Here is a 16,201-nt window from a genome sequence, read left to right as displayed (position 1 = left end):
GTTATCTAGTTTTAAAGAGGCATGTGATACTCCAAACAAAAATCTAGTTGAAGAAGTAGATGCTAAAAATTTCATGGTGGACACTTCTAAGATATCTCCAATAGTCTCCACTGCCTAGTACTCAGGCTCTTATTTAATCCTTTCCTTCTGAGTTGAGACAGAATCTATGCTTGCCTCTAAGCAATAGAATATGGCAAAGGTGATGAGATGTCACTTCCATGATTCTATCACATAAGATTTCAATATCTGTCTTGCTAGGAGACTCTGTCCTTTGCAGGCTTTGATGAAATAAGTGCCCATATTGGGGTGGTTCATGTATTAAGAAGCTGAGAGTGGCCTCCAGCCAACAAACAGCAAGAAGTGGAGTTCATCATTCTATCAGCCTACAAGGGTCTGATTCCTGCCAATACCATGTGAGTTTGAAAGTGGATCCTGCCCCAGTCAAGCCTCAGGCTTTCGGGTGAGAACCAAACCCTGGCTGACATCTTAACTGCAGCCTTGCAGACTCCTGATTCCCAGAAGCCCTGCCCAGACTCCTGATTTACAGAGCTGTGACATGGCAAATGTGTGTTGTTAAAAGTCACTAAGTTTGTGGTAAGTTGTTATGCAGCAATAGATAATAAATACAAGGAGAGCACAAACAAAAATAACCCATAATATAATTATGATTGTAATTATCATCAGCAAATCTAACAATTGATTTTATGCTAATGGATCAGTTAGGAAAGACATTATAATGCACCTCTAAAAAACCTGAAGACAGGATTGAGATTCAAGATGGCATAGAAGATAAAGGCTGTTCATGTCTCCTCTAACAACCACAGCAAAATTATAACAAAACTACACAGCCACCAGTATGCAGAGTTGCCAGAGGTCTGGGCTAAACAGAAGCCCTACATCTCAGTCACTTCAAATAACAAGTCACCTCAAAAAGGTAGGAGGTGGATGTGGTTCCATAGTGTAGCAGTTAGCACGTCTGCTTTACATGCAGAAGGTCCTGGGTTTGTGCCCCAGTGGAGCCACGGTCCATGGTCTATGGCCATGCCACCCTGATGTCTGATCTCAGAAGCTAAGCAGGGTCAGGCCTGGTTAGTACTTGGATGGGAGACCACCTAGAAAAACCAGGTGCTGTAGGCATAAATAATAATAATTAAAAAAAAAAAAAAAAAAGGTAGGCAGGGTAGAGACATGAAATGGTCCATCCCACAATTGTGTGTGGCCATCAAGAATTGGGGGGGTTATCTTGGCTGTAGAGCCACCTCCCCCACCCCAAGGAGTGAGGGGTCCCAACTGTACAAAGGGCTCCCCAGTTCAGGGTTCAGGGTTCCAATGCCAGGAAGTCCTCACAACTTCTGGCTATGAAAACCAGTGGAGGTTGTGGCTGACAAAGATGGATGACAGTGGGAAGGAGACCTTCCCTCTTAAAGGGCCCACGCCCGGCCTTACTTGTTGATGGACTGGCTCAGTCTGAGCTCCAGCTCTGCTTGAGGGGTGCCAGGGACATATGGGATGGCACTGAGCTATCAGGCTTCAGGGTGAGGGCTGGAGGGGCAGCTTGCACCCAGACAGAGGTGCAGGAAGAAGCCAGGAAGAAGCCATTGTTGCTTTATTAAGCCGTCCTCTGTCCCAGCCTGCAGAGAGACGCAGGCACCATCAACCTAGATAACACAGGCTGCTCCGCCCAGAGGATTCCCTGAGACTCCACCTCTCCCAACTTGTGGGCCCACCCAAGCTGCTTCCAGTGATTTATTCCATACAAACGGGCTCTCTTGGCTCCTGCTGCGAACTTTCATAAAATCTCTCAAAGGCTCACAAAACCCAAAGAAGCAGCATCTGGCCTCAGCGTGCCCTGTACTTGTTGCTGAGCAGCCCCAAGGCACATGCCAGTGGCAGTCGGCCTCTGTTTCTGACTTGTTCCCTGAAGGCACCTATAAGCCCAGAACTGGTGGCAGCCATATGTGGATTGCTTGGTAACTCTTACCAGGTGGCCTCTGAGGTGCATAGGCTGCTGCTGAACTTGGCTTGCAGCTGGACCTCTCTCAGGTCTGTGCCAAGGGGCCCCACAGGACACCTACTACATAAAGCCACTGTACTAAGACCAGGAGACTTAGGAGCCCTACCTAATACATAGAAACAGACACAAGGAGGCAGCCAAAATGGGGAGACAAAGAAGCATGCCCCACACAAAAGAACAGAACAAAGCTTCAGAAAAAGAATTCACCAAAATGGAGACAAGCAATCCACCAGATGCAGAGTTCAAAACACTGGTTATAAGACTTAGGGAAAGGGTAGATGAACTCAGTGAGAACTTTAACAGAGATAGAAAGCATAAAAATGGAGATGGAAAACATAGCAGAGAGCCAGTAAGACATGAAGAATACAATAGCTGCAATGAAGCGTCCATTAGAGAGAATCAACAGAGTGAATGAAACAGAGGATCAAATTAGTGACACAGAGGACACAGTAGAAGAGGACATCCAATCAGAACAGGAAAAAAGAATCTAAAAAAATGAAGATAGTTTAGGAAGCCTCCGGGACAACGTTAAGAGTACCAATGTTCGCATCATAGGGACACCAGAGGTAGAAGACAGAAATCAAGGAGTTCAAAACCTATTTGAAGAAATAATGATGGAAAACTTCCCTAATTTGGTGAAGGAAATAGACATACAACCTCAGGAAGTTCAGAGAGTCCCAAAAATGATAAATCCAAAGAGGCTTTCACCAAGACGCATCATAATTAAAATGTCGAAGGTTAAATTCAAAAGAAATCTTAAAAGTAGTAAGAGAAAAGCAATTAGTTACCTACAAAAGAGCTCCCATAAGATAATTTCTCAAGAGAAACTTTGCAGGCCAGAAGGGTTTGGCACAAAATATTCAAAATGATGAAAACCCAGGACCTACAACCAAGATTACTTAACCCAGCAAAGTTATCAATTTAGAATCAAAGGACACATAAAGAGCTTCCCAGACAAGGAAAAGCTAAAAGAGTTTATCACCACTAAGCCAGTATTATAGGAAATGTTGGAGAGTCTTCTTTAAGAAGAAGAAAAAAATATGTATCAAAAGCCTAAAGAATGGCAATAACTATATATCTATCAATGAGTACTTCAAATGAAAAACAATTAAATGCTCCAATCAAAAGATAGGGTAGCTGAATGAATAAGAAAACAAGACCCTTACATATGCTGCCTACGAGAGACTTACTTCATATGAAAAGACACAGAGACTAAAAGTAAGTGGATGAAAAAGACATTTCATGATGGTCTTAGAGGGTAGTGTGCTGAGTGGAGTAAGGCATATATAGGAAGGCAAATGCCATATGATTGCACATATACGTGGAATCTAAAGAACAAAATAAACAAATAGAAACAAACTCAGATACAGAGAACATTTCGAGGGTTACCGGACGCGAGGGAGGTTGCAGGGGGGTCAATGAAAAAGGGGGAAGGGATTAAAAAGTACAAATTGGTAGTTATAAAACAGTCATGGAGATAGAAAGCATCGCATAAGGAATATAGCCAATAATATTGTAATAACTATGTACGGTATCGGAGGGGCACTAGATTTATTGGGATGATCACTTTGTGAGTTATACAGATGTCTAATCACTATGTCATACACCTGAAACTAATATAGTATTGTATGCCAACTATAACTGAAAAGTAAAAAATTAGTTTAAAAAACTTGAAGACAGGACAGTAGAAGCTGAGGAGTGAAGGGTTGTCTCTCCGTCTTCCCTGTGGAGAAGCAGGGCAGAGCTGGATACAGGCAGCCTAGCTGCTGGTGACTCTGCAAACCTGAGATTGACAGAGCCAGTGTGTTTCAGTCAAAATTCAGAGGAATAGTGAGTGAACCAGAAGGGGAAAGCAGGTTGGCAGATATGGAGAGTTAGAGCATGAGCTGGGAAGCAAGAGAAACAGAGATTGTCAAGGCGGGAAGTGGGAAAGCCTCCCAGGGCAGGAGTGTGAGACAGAGAAAGGCTCCTCTCAGAACCTGGATGGCCAAGGTCAGGACTATGAGACACCAAGCAGAGGAGGTCCTTATGTATAAACATTACTAGAAGATTAAGCCTTTTCAAAACTCAATAATGAAAAATCAGCAGTTTCCTCAGGCTTATTGACATCATCAGACAGGCTTTTTCATAAGACTTCGGGAGAGTATCAGACTCTGGGGAGGGACCCTGAAGCAACATTCATCCAGTGCTACAGCTACAGCAGTCATGCCCAGGATAGGGGCAGGCCCCAGAGCCCGAAGAGAGCAAGCACCAAGGGCAAATCGGCAGACAGGATCCCAGAATGCCCCTGGACCTTCGATAAGAGGTAGTTGTGGTAGCCCCTGTAAGAGCCTATCCCTAGATTATTACAACTGTACATGTGCACACGCACCACAATCTCACATCCTCGCTGCACATTCTGCAAGCACACTTGTGCAAAACAATAAGCACTGGTAAAGAAAACATCATGATTAATATTTCTATTTAAAATCTGAGTCCCGTACCTTTGGGCAATTTCTCCTAGATTCCCTTCCTTAGAGTCTTACATTGCTAAACAGATCATTTGGTCCTAATTTTATACTCTTCAAAAAGAAAATATGGAATCAGTGGCTGGGGATTCCATTTCTGAAAGTCAGATTGTTCTTGTTACATGAGGCACGTGCTACGGGAAGGACCTTGAGGAGACAAACATTTATTTAATACCTACTATGTGCACCACCTCATTTAATTCCTGTGACTCAGAACGGAATAAATCAAAGCCTCAGAGACATTTACCAGAGATTACCCAACCCGTGAGTGGCAGGGCTAGAGTTCAGAATGCGGGCACCTCTGAAACTATGCTTTTGAAATTTCTATCAAGTTAAGTGAATTGAAAACCTAATTGTGATTGGTAATAGATTATGCTGAAAGCAGTATGTAAATATTCTAGTACATAAGCTAAAAGAATTTTTACATAAAGTAGATAAAATCGTTTTATGTCTTTAACTTCTGCTTCATTGTAAATCAAACTATAAAATATGACTTATTGCATTCCTAAAATTAGAACTCTCGAGAGTATTAAACTTTGTCAAAAAAAAAAAAAATCTATTGTAAAGGATGGTATCTATGCATAAATTTAAACTGCCTAAATCAGATGTGCATAATCCCTTAACGGAAGGATGATAGCTGAGCATAAAAATTTAATTTGCAATATGTGCTTCAGATATTTCCTTAATTGATTAGACGGTGCTGTCAATGAGTTTTACCATCATTTAAAAATACAGATAATCATTGTTAAATGGCACAATGGGCATCTTTTTTATCAAACGTCATCCAAATCTACCACATGCAGGAGGAAGTTTACTCCTCCCAAAAGATCTGGCCCATTTATATTACAAAACAGAAAGTCAGCTTTGTCAAGAAAAAGCTTTTCTGGGCCTAACCAATCAAAGATGCCATGCTGAAATTAAAACATATGGAATTCCACTAAAATAGGATGAAATCACTCAGACTCACTGACTTTCAGAATGTTTCATTAGGACAACATCTAATAAGTAAATCAGCCCAGATTACTGTCTCCATACCCATATTTAGGTTTTCTTTAAGAATTTAATCCTTGGTTTAAAAACAGGAGGAGGAGTTTGGAAAACAAAACAAGAACAAGCAGCTTCTCAGACCCCTTCTTCCACACTGTTTATAATTACCCAGGCTTAGTCAGCACTTCGAACTGAAAACAAGTGTACAACCCATATATGTCAAATCAACAGATTTGTCAGAACTCTGGTTACTATTCTATAGCACTAATAATATCTAAACACTGTCGTTTCTTAATGCAGAATTGTTACTTTTCTTAAGTGCAATAGCAGCATGGTGGGAGGAAAAAATTGTGCACCGAGGCACACTGAAGCATCAGCGCTTACAATTACATGATGTCTTGCATTTGCTTTCAAAGTACCTCCTCCCAAAAAAAGTAGAAGACATAAGATTGGCAAAACACTTTTTAATTGTCAAAAGTAGATTACCCGAGTATGTAGGCGTTTATTATACTATTCTCTCTTCTTTTGTATGCATATGAAATTTTGTGTAATAAACAGTTTTGTTAACATTACCATCTCAAACCAGAATTAGGAGTCCAGAATAAGGACTCTTTCAATATTATTTCTTCTAAAAACTAAACTCAGTAGAATTAGACCGCAATGCCTAGAATTACAGATCTGCATCCAAGTGCTGTCATTTTTTTTCAAATTTACATGAGTTGTAAGAATAATACAAAGAACTTCTAGATTCACCAAATGTTAGAATTTGCCACATTTTCTCTCTTCTTTTCTTGTATAACACACATATACATAGAAATGTGTATATATACATACATTTTTTCCCTAATACATTTGAGATTTAGTTGCAGACATCATGTCCCCTTACCTCTAAATAATTCAGTTTCACCTTAGAAAGATACACCCCTCCAAAATGCAATAAAAATATCATAGTTAGGGAATTTAACGTTGATATGTCTATTATCCAATATACAATCCATATTCAAATTTCGTCAATTATCACAATGTTGTTCTTTGTAGGATTTTTCTCCATTTTAGGATCTGATCCATTGCATTTAGTTGTCTCTTTAGTCTCCTTCAGTCTGGAACAATGCCTCTGCCAGCTTTCCTGACACTGACTTTTGCGCACTGTCTCTCAGTTTGGGTTTGTCTGCTATTTCCTCCTAATTAGAACCAGGTTATACATTTTTGGCACAAGGGGCACTGTGTCCTCAGTGCTTCATATCAAGAAGCACAGAATATCAGTTGGTTCCATTACTCGTGATGATAACTTTGATTGTTTGGTTAAGGTAGTATACTCCAGGTTTCTCTACTGTAAGAATTATTATCCGCCCCCTTTTGTAATTAATAAGTGATCTGTGGGGAAATTCTCCAAGGATGTAAATATTCTGATCTTCGAGTTTTCACATGATAGTTTAGCATCCATGAATGATTCTTGCTTGAATCAATTATTACTGATGGTTACAAAGTAATAATTTTCTAACTTTGTCTATATTTTTTAGTTGGCATCATTTGTATGCTTTTTAATAAATATGATTGGAAATAATTTTACTCAAGAATTTGAGTCCATTTTCATCAAAGTCAAGCAATTTTCTTTTCAATCCTAAACATCCTAAACCCTGAATATCTCAACTAACTCACTGTTTAGCAGAGGTTCATAATCTTTACCTGCTTAGGGCCTAAATTTAATTTTTCCCTCCCTGACTCTCTTCCTTCTCTCCCCCAGGACTACACACTTGGCGGAAACTGCTGATGGGGTAAGTAGGATGGGGAGAAAGGAAAATGCAGGTTGCTGACCAGTAAATAGAAGGGAAGGAATGGTCACTAGAGGAGTAACATTGCCTGATAATAATGAGCTTGTAGGTGGACCAAGCAAAATGATACTAGATCAACCAGTAAACCAGAAGCAACCAGGTGGGGACCAGATGTTTCCTTTATGAAGCCAAGTGTTCATCAACAGCAGCCTCAAAGACCCATCCAACCAAGAATTGCCTGAGATTTCCAGAGCATAATACAGCTACATATTTCCAGCATTGCCCAAACATGACTAGCTGTTCCTAAGAAATTCTTATAAATAGACTATAGTGAGTTCAACAATAAAGACTCAGAAGGAGAAATATTAACAATGCAACAAATGACATAAATGGAAGAAAACAAGAAAAATACTTCACTATGAGCTAGAAATACAAAATTATCTGGAATACTTGTTTCTGAGGGAGTCATGAAACATAATTCAAATACCTAAGTACCACCACTTTATATAATAAACTGGCTGCTCAGGCTAACTAACGGGTTTTTTTTCTTACCATTTTTTCTATTACAGTTCCTCCCAATTTTTTTCAATCTTTTAAAGATCGTATAAGCCCGAGTTATACAAATAAAAATATGTATAGTTCCAGGGGAATTGAAGATCTCAAAGTCCATTTCATGATAGATCACTGAAAACTACATTGAGGAGCTCAGATTATCCATTCCTTCTCTACGATCTACCTTTATACAGCATGCTGTTCTGAAATAAGGACACTTTCTTTCTATTTGTTACCTTCTTTTTTGGTGAATGTTATAAGTGGCCAGGCAAATATTCTTAAAATATCTATGTATTGTATATCCTTTTACATACCACATTCATAAAGAAGATCTTTCTGGATTCCTTCCAGAAATGACTAGAGTAGAAGATTCAGATTTTGCCTGGCTTTAGAACCAATTTTTCTCTCAAGGGAAATTTCTTGGAGAAAGCAGTCAGCTATAGCCAAAGGCAACATGGTGCCCAGGTTTGATATATCTTAATGAGGCCATATATCCACTGCGTGGTGACAGGACTGCTGAAGAAGTGATCGTTACTCTGTGATCCTGTCTGCCTCTAACCTGCCATTCCTTCACCTACAGAGCTAAGGAGGACAGGGAGCACAGTAGCTTCATTATCACCTGGAACTTGTTAGAAATGTAAATTCTCAGGCTAAAACCCAGATAGATCTACTGAATAAGAGATTCTGGGGGTAGGGCCTAGCATTCTTTCTTTAATAAATATTCCAGGTGATTCTGATACACACTAAAGTGTGACACTTACTGCATTAAAAATATATGTCTACCAAGGCCAGCATATTTTTAAAGCTGTAGAGGTAACTGAAATATGCAGCTAGGCTGAGAACCAGAGCTAACCGAAGAAATCTGTGTCGGGGAGGAACCCTGGGCTCTACGGTTTCAGGATCACCTTTATGCTAACTAGAAGAGGACTCTGGGACTTTAAGGTGCAGACCTGGTCAAGATTTGTAGAGAATTTTTCAAGATACTGGCTGAGAATCCTTCTCATTTCTTCATTTCCACAGTAAGGACCCATAGTAAGTCTGTCACATTGCTTCTGAATAAGAGCAAAAATGAACTAGTTATCCCCTACAGTCTAGAAACTTTTCAGAGTTCCAGCTCCATCCCAGCTGAGAATGAACATAATTAAGATTGAGCCTAAAAATCTGCTCAAGAGCTAAGCTGGCTGAATATCATCATAATTTTTTTCCCGTAAACAAACAAAACCAGTAGGATAAAGTTAGATTCTTCAATAGAGTTGAATATACCATGTAAAGAAGTGAAAGAAACAATTATTTAAATAAATTGGGACAGAGTGTGGACTATTTTTTTCCTAGAAAACCATATGCATCTTCTTTACCCAAAATATAAGAAAATGAATACTAGAACACTGTCTCACTGCATTATGCCCATTGATACCTCAAGCCCCTTAGCCTTTTTCTTGAGAAATACAATAGGCCAAATCTATTTATCTTCCTTTGTTGAGTCCTTGTTAATAAAAGCTTAAATCCATTATTTATTTTCCTAGACAAAAAAAATAAATAAAACAACAGACCACACTTTTTATAAATGAGCAGAGAAAAAGGAAGCCTTGGCTCAGACTAGAAGAGTTTATTATAAATACCTGATCTACATTTATTTAATTTACAAAGGAGGAGAGCATGTTGGTATCTCTGCATATATAAAATGATGACAGAGAGAGAGGGAGGGCAACCACCTTTTACTGGGGGCAACTGTGTGCCTATCACTGTGCAAGAGATATGACAGCTTTGTCCTGACTTTAAAGGTAAAGAATCCGAGGACACTTGTTGTGGTCCCACTTCTGGTGACTTTCTGAGGTTTAAAATACAGGTCTGTTTGGCAACAAAAACCCATGCTCTCTGCACCATACCAAAGCCTTGTTCTCGGCTGGGGTAATAGTTGGTTTAAAAGAAAAATAAATTATTGCAGAAATGTTAACCCCCATGTTTATCCCTTCTCACCTCTCAGAGAAAAACGTTTACCAAAGCACATCTCTAACCAGTACACCATTCATTCATTCAGAGTCCCTACCATGTGCCAGGTATGTGCTAAAGACTTTGAACACATCTTCTGCACACTAGGTATGCAGCAGGTGTGACTGGCGCTTTCACTCAGATCTCCCTTTGAGGCTTCACTAATACCTACTAGCTTCCCATGCATCTAACTCAACCAGTTTTCCTAGACGTGACTCCATTTCCAAAAACAGTGTGCCAATAAAACACTGGTACCAAGATGTCACAAGCAGGTGAACCCAGCGCCTTCCAACACTTCCATTCAGTAGTTTTAATCTGACATAACCACGGGCTAATCGCATTCACTGCCCATAGTGACCGGATGCGGTCTCTGGCCAGCCCTCAACTGCCCACTGGGAACATGGCCCGGCAGTCCAGCCACCCTTATGCCCAGGGGGCAAGCGTACAAATCCAACCCAGAACTCAAGGCGAACCTTGAACTCACAGAGCCAAAAGCTCGTGGCGCCTTGGAGGGCTCCCAGAAGGCTGGCTCCGGTCTGAGGGCACTGCCCCCAAAGGGCTGCAATGACAGGCCCTGCTGGCCCGAGGCATCACAGCATCGCCTACATCTCTGCGCCCTGCGCACGCCTTTCTGCCACCTCCCTCCGGAGCGGGCTGCCAGGACCACCTGCACCGCTTAAGCCCTGTCTGGTAGCAAAGGGTGATGGGCTGAGGGGCAAGGGCTAGCCTTCGGGCCATGGGGGACCCTGGCCGCTGGTCCCGCGAGCCCGGCATAAACACGGGCGTCGGAAAGAGAACTTCCCACCCTGGGGGCCCTGCGGCCTTCCACCCGGGGCCTCCACCGCCGAGTGCACTTACTGTCAGTCGCCATGGTCCGGCTGGGGGCTGCCGGGCGGCCGCCGGCGACTGGGGGACCCTGCGCGGAGCCCAGCCGGGCGCGCGCTCCCCGCCAGGCCCCGCGCGCTCGGGGGCCGCGCAGCGCACAGCCGCTCCCGCCGCGCGCCCCCGCCGCGCTGCCCCGCGCCCAGCCGCACTGCCTCCTGCCCCGCCGGCCCGCCGGGGCCTTGAGAGCGGATCCAGCTGGCAGGGCCAGCTGAAGTAAGGCACTAGGCAGCTGACCCACCCGTCCCCGCCTCGCAGCATCTGCCTCCTCACCCCCATCCCTCCCCAGACAATGAATACAGCAACTTATAAACACGTTTCTGGCCACACCAGAGGCGCCTCTCCAGGCTACCTTTCCCACTATAGTCCCCCGCTACAGTCTTGTTTTCTTGTCATCTTTCCCAGTTTCCACTTCATCCCTGCCTCGAGCTTCCTACCTGCGGCTTGCGGCTTGGGACACGGGCGTCAGTGCTCAACCCCAGCTGGAAGGAGCAAAGCATGAAAAAGAGTTGAGAGTGGGAGGCAACGCTGAACCAGGTGAGGTGCAGGATGTTAATCCTCCAGCGCTCAGGAATTCCTAGGAAACCCCCCAACACACCATCCTGGAAGGTTCCAAGCATCCTATGCCCCTCATGTTACCATCTATTTTGTCTCCAATGGGAAAATAGCATCTGGCACACAGTGGGTTCTCGGTAAATAACTGCGGGGTGGATGACTATATGACTGGAGGCCAACATGAATAAATGAATGAAAAGCCAACTAACCGATTGGATGCAGACTGGGTGAGCCACTAATTGACAGAGGGCCAAAACACAGCCCTGCCAGCTGACTAGGGGCTGCTGGAGTCAGTGCATCAATGAGTGAGTGAGTGAGCCAGACATCTTGTGCCTAACAGGCCATTTGTGTTTCAGGGGGGGTCAATGAGCTGAAGCTGTCTGTGAAAGCTGAATATAGCCATCTTCTTGAAGACCAGAAACAAATATCTGATGGACTCTTGGTATGTGGGGGGCAGTGGTACATGAGACCCCCGGATCCCTTATGTAAAGAATCAAATGGCTCAAACATGTGTCCTAAAGCATATGGCAGGCTATTTTCTTCTCACAGATGCAATCTGTTTGATGCACTGGGGATGCACATTCAGTCCAATCAGTGGAGATCATCCCAGCCCAGGGCTAGACACTTAGAAGACACTGGAGTAAGGCACAGTTAGAAGCAGCTCCTATTTGGCTGGGCAGACACAGGAAATGACCAGAGAACAACACAGGGGAAGAGCAAGACTGAGCTAAGTCTGGGCTTTTGTTTGTTTTTTTTAAGATGGAAAATTATTCAGCAGGAAAGATGTTTCTGTTCACATAGTCAAGTATATAAAAATAAAAAACTTCACTTTTCTACAACACAATTAACTTTCTGGCCCAAGTCCCCATTCTATCTGTTGTTAGGAAGTTTGATATTTAGTAAACTCTATCCATGCAGGTTTTTCTCAAGCGATTTAGAGTTTTCCTTTCCGACTTTTTCTTGCGGTTGTATCCCCTTTGGGAAGAAAGGGTTGGATAGCATCAGGGACGTGAAGAGGTATCGGGCCATTGGGTGCCATCTCCACCCTGTGATGGAGCTCTTCTGTCTGGACTGCAGAGCTCATCATACCCCCACTCGTGGATGGCCTCCAGTTACCAGTCCGTGAGATCAGTAGCCACAGCTCTGCCCTCTCGCCCACACCCTAAGCCTCTCCAAGTCTTTTTCTCCTTGACTTTCCTATTGCTCTTCAGGGGAAATGCGGCTGTTTGCTCACGCCATTCTAGGGAAATCCATGAGGGAGTCTCGGGCCTTTTCTAACAGGCCACACAACCATTCCTTTTTTATAACTCCCTTACCTTGGCGGCAAAGGGGAACTCTGCATGCTGTGCCAACAAACTAGATGTTTAACGTGATGTGAGACAAAGGTCCCTTAGGTCTCAGTTTTCCCAACCTATCTAGAAGTTCTGTCATCCCCCCTAGTCCTCAGATATGGAACTTTTCTCTAAAAAAGGGAATGGAAGGAGTGGCTATGTTTTTCAACTACATATGTAACCACACACTGGTGGCCTCAACATATAACTAGGAACACAAAGGTGGTTTTGCATCTCAACAATGCCCGTGAAGACTCAGACTCTTTCCATTTTCCTACTCTGTCATCCTCAAATTGTTGGCAGCAGTTCCCCCTCGTGATCACAGTAAGATTGCTGCAGCACACAACCCCAGATCCTTACATGATAACATTTCAAAAGTCGGGGGAGGGAGTATTCCTTCCCATCTCTCTTTTTATTAGGGAAGACATTCTTTGAAAAAGCCCTCAAAAGCCTTCTCCATCAATTCTAGCTGTGATGGAGCCTGGGGTGGGGGTGGGGGGCTGTCTGTATTAACAGCCTCTGTGATGTGCCAGCAAAGAAGGGGTTAGGGAAGGGCTGTTGGGCATGTCTTCGCTTGTCTTCTCACACTCCTGGAAGAATCTCACCGCATTGCTCTCCTTTATGACCCTTTCTTTCTCTATGGCCCAGGAAGTCTATCTCCTATGGGGCTGGAAAACCGACTCTTAAAATATCCTGCTTTCTTGCAAATCTTTGTATCTTATACACAGACCTTATCTTTTAAAATTCAAAGGCCAAGATTTTGGCTCCTTTGCTTCTCTACGCAACCTAAGGCAGTAGATGCCATGATCTAGTTAGAGACAGGGAGACCCGCATGGTAAATGAAATTACATAACAGGAATGAAAAATACATAAGTCCGTACGTATAAAACCAGGATTCTAGTACTTACAAGAGGAAGAAGAAGAAGCCACTGGAGGGGAAGGATCTAAAAAAGGCAGGAATGGGCATTAGATGAAAGAGTGGCAGGCATTACCAACATAGGCAGAGAGTTTCACCTTGGAGAAAAAGGCCCATTTCAGTCGCAGAAACTTAAGTTGAGAAAAAGAAAGTGATGGCCCAAAAGGATTTTGTAGTTAGAAGAGGAACATTGAAAGAGTTCAGGCATGCTGTGTGGTCCCCAAGTTCTCTGTAATGTAGGACGTATGCTTAGTTGCCAAGAAGGAAGGGAGTAGACATGAGGTTGAGGACTTCAGACATTGGGAAAGGATTTAAGTTGCCTCCGTTAGGAAGATGAGTGGGAAACCAAGGATAAATACAAAAGGACTGCCAGCAGTGAGGGCCCACCTGGAATTAGACCTCAGGAGCATAGGCGTAAGGAGGCCAGGCGCACGCTTTCTCCATTTTCTCTGGGTAAAACACGTAATAGAAGGAGATGGGACTTCAGGAAGGCCAAAATGAGAAGGGATTCTAAGTCACTGTGTCCTCATAACAGCCAACCACAGGGCTCGAGGGGTTGGAGGAGAAGCGAAGCCACAGCAGGACTGAGGAGGGCCTGGGAGAAGGCAGAGGAGCCCAGGGCCTCAAGACTCTGAGGGTGGCAAGTAAGAGATGCTTGAATGGCCTGGGAGAACGTTAGTTAGCTATGGGGCTGTATATACATAAAGAGGGTCAGGACAGAGAATCGACAGGACTGAGCAATTGTTTATAAAATGTTTTAGCTAAGGTCCAAATTGATGGTTGCCAGATGGTAGGGGAGTTGGGGGAATGGGTGAAAAAGGTGAAAGGGATTAAGAAGTACAAACGGCCAGTTATAGGGATGTAAAGTACAGCACAGGGAATATAGACAACAATATCGTAATAACTATGTATGGTGTCAGATGGGTACTAGACTTATCAGGGTGATCACTTTGTAAGATATATAAATGTCTAATCACTATGTTGTACACCTGAAACTAACATAATATTGCATGTCAACTGTAATTGAAAAATAAATTTTAAAATAACATCAAAATTTTTTTTTAATATTTTAACTAAAGTATTTTAAGATTATTGCAGGGCTCTTCTGACTTATTATTTGCCATAATTGTGATTCAAATGTCAACATCCGCACTGCTTGAGTTCATTTCCAGTATAAGACAGGACAAATACCTCCTATACGCACTGCTCAGAAATTACTATATAGGCTCTGACCCTTGGCCTATGACCACATCCTGTTGACTCTGTCAACACTCTGGCCATAAACAAGAAATGAGGGCAGGGAAGGGCAAGGGGATGAAGCCATATACTGAGTAGGTCTGCGTCACTATAGAGACTATTTTTGGTTGAAATAGCTATTGCTTTTGCTTTGTTAGAGTAGGTGAAAATAGAAAACTTATTTTAACTATGATTTGTGCATGTAGCCTATGAGCTACTGAGCATTTTATATGACAAGAGTTTTTTATTGTTTTGCATAAAACTTGCCTTTGATTTTCATCCAATCTCTGTATCTGTCCTAGGCCTCTGAACTCAAATACTTCATAATATTCAGATATGACATGGATTATGGTAATAAACAAAATAAAGCTTTTCCAACTTCTTTCGAGCCGTTAGATTAGTATGACACTAAATTATGATCACATAACATTTGGGTGAGTTAAATGAGTTAATAAACTCCCAAAGAATACTAAGTAGAATCTGGGTAATCTAGGAGACACTCAGGACACAAATTCAATGAAGAAGGTTCAGTAATCTCTGGGTAAATAGGAGGCTATGGTCTCATTCCTTCCTGCAATAAAAATTGTAGGGAATGCAACCCTTGACAGAAGACGAGATCAGTGTTTATACACCTTCACCCGGAGTGCATATCAATGGAACAGGGCAGGTAGAACTCAGGCAGAAAATCTGAGTCTTACTGACCTGAGGAGTCAGACAATGTAGTTTGGGCTATCAGGGTGGCTGGAAATCAAGCTGGGAAATCCTGAAAGCAGCAATTACAGAGAGGGCAACTCTAAAATATGAGTGTAAAATCCCCTCAGATCTTAGGCTGCAAGCAGGACAAGAACTCCATTGATTCCAGAGCAAATCAACTGCTGGAGAGATGAACGTGCTGAACAGATATTTCAGCAGCTGCCCATCCAGCGGTCTCCTGAGTTCAAAGTGCAAGCCCTGCCAGGATAGTGATGTGGCAAATGCTTTAGGCTTTCCATTAAAACTTAAGAAGGGCCAATCCTTAGAAATAAGGGTCATATACCATGACTAAGGTATCTGCCATAAAACTAAGGACAAGACCAAAACAGATCCAGCTAACAAAGCCTACAGTCAAACCTCCAAAAGTTCAAGATGCTCTGTCAGTCATTTAACTGCCTCTTAGTCAACACTCAACACTCTTCAGAGGGAGATAACAGAATCCAGCACCTCTAATAGGTATCATTATACAAAAAAAAAAAAAAAAAATTACTAGACAGGGAAAGAACAGGAAAATGTGACCTGCAGTCAATAGAAAAAAAAATCAGCCAATAGAAACACATTGATTACCCCAATATTGGAACTAGCAAAGACTTAAAAACAACTAGGTAAGTATATTAAACAATCTGCAATAAAAGATGATTAAAACAGGTAAAGAAATGGAGACTTTCAGCAGAGACATGAAAGCCATGAAAAAAGAACCAAGGGGA

The 16,201-nt window shown here is 42.5% G+C and overlaps 1 protein-coding gene across 1 annotated transcript in view; it reads right to left on the bottom strand.

Moving 5' to 3' along the window:
* The window catches only part of SYT16 (synaptotagmin 16), a 200,621-nt gene extending 189,855 nt beyond the window's left edge, over positions 1-10,766 (bottom strand). The window contains exon 1 of the mRNA XM_039864486.1: positions 10,680-10,766. Coding sequence (XP_039720420.1) covers positions 10,680-10,692 — 13 coding nt within the window. The 5' untranslated portion in view covers positions 10,693-10,766. The remainder of the gene's footprint in view (positions 1-10,679) is intronic.
* Positions 10,767-16,201: the final 5,435 nt, after the last annotated feature.

Source organism: Pteropus medius, unplaced genomic scaffold (assembly GCF_902729225.1).
Source record: "Pteropus medius unplaced genomic scaffold, Ma_sr-lr_union100, whole genome shotgun sequence".
Lineage (NCBI taxonomy): Eukaryota > Metazoa > Chordata > Mammalia > Chiroptera > Pteropodidae > Pteropus > Pteropus medius.
The sequence above is the reverse complement of the archived record's forward strand: the minus strand, read 5'-3'. Positions and strand labels throughout refer to the sequence as shown.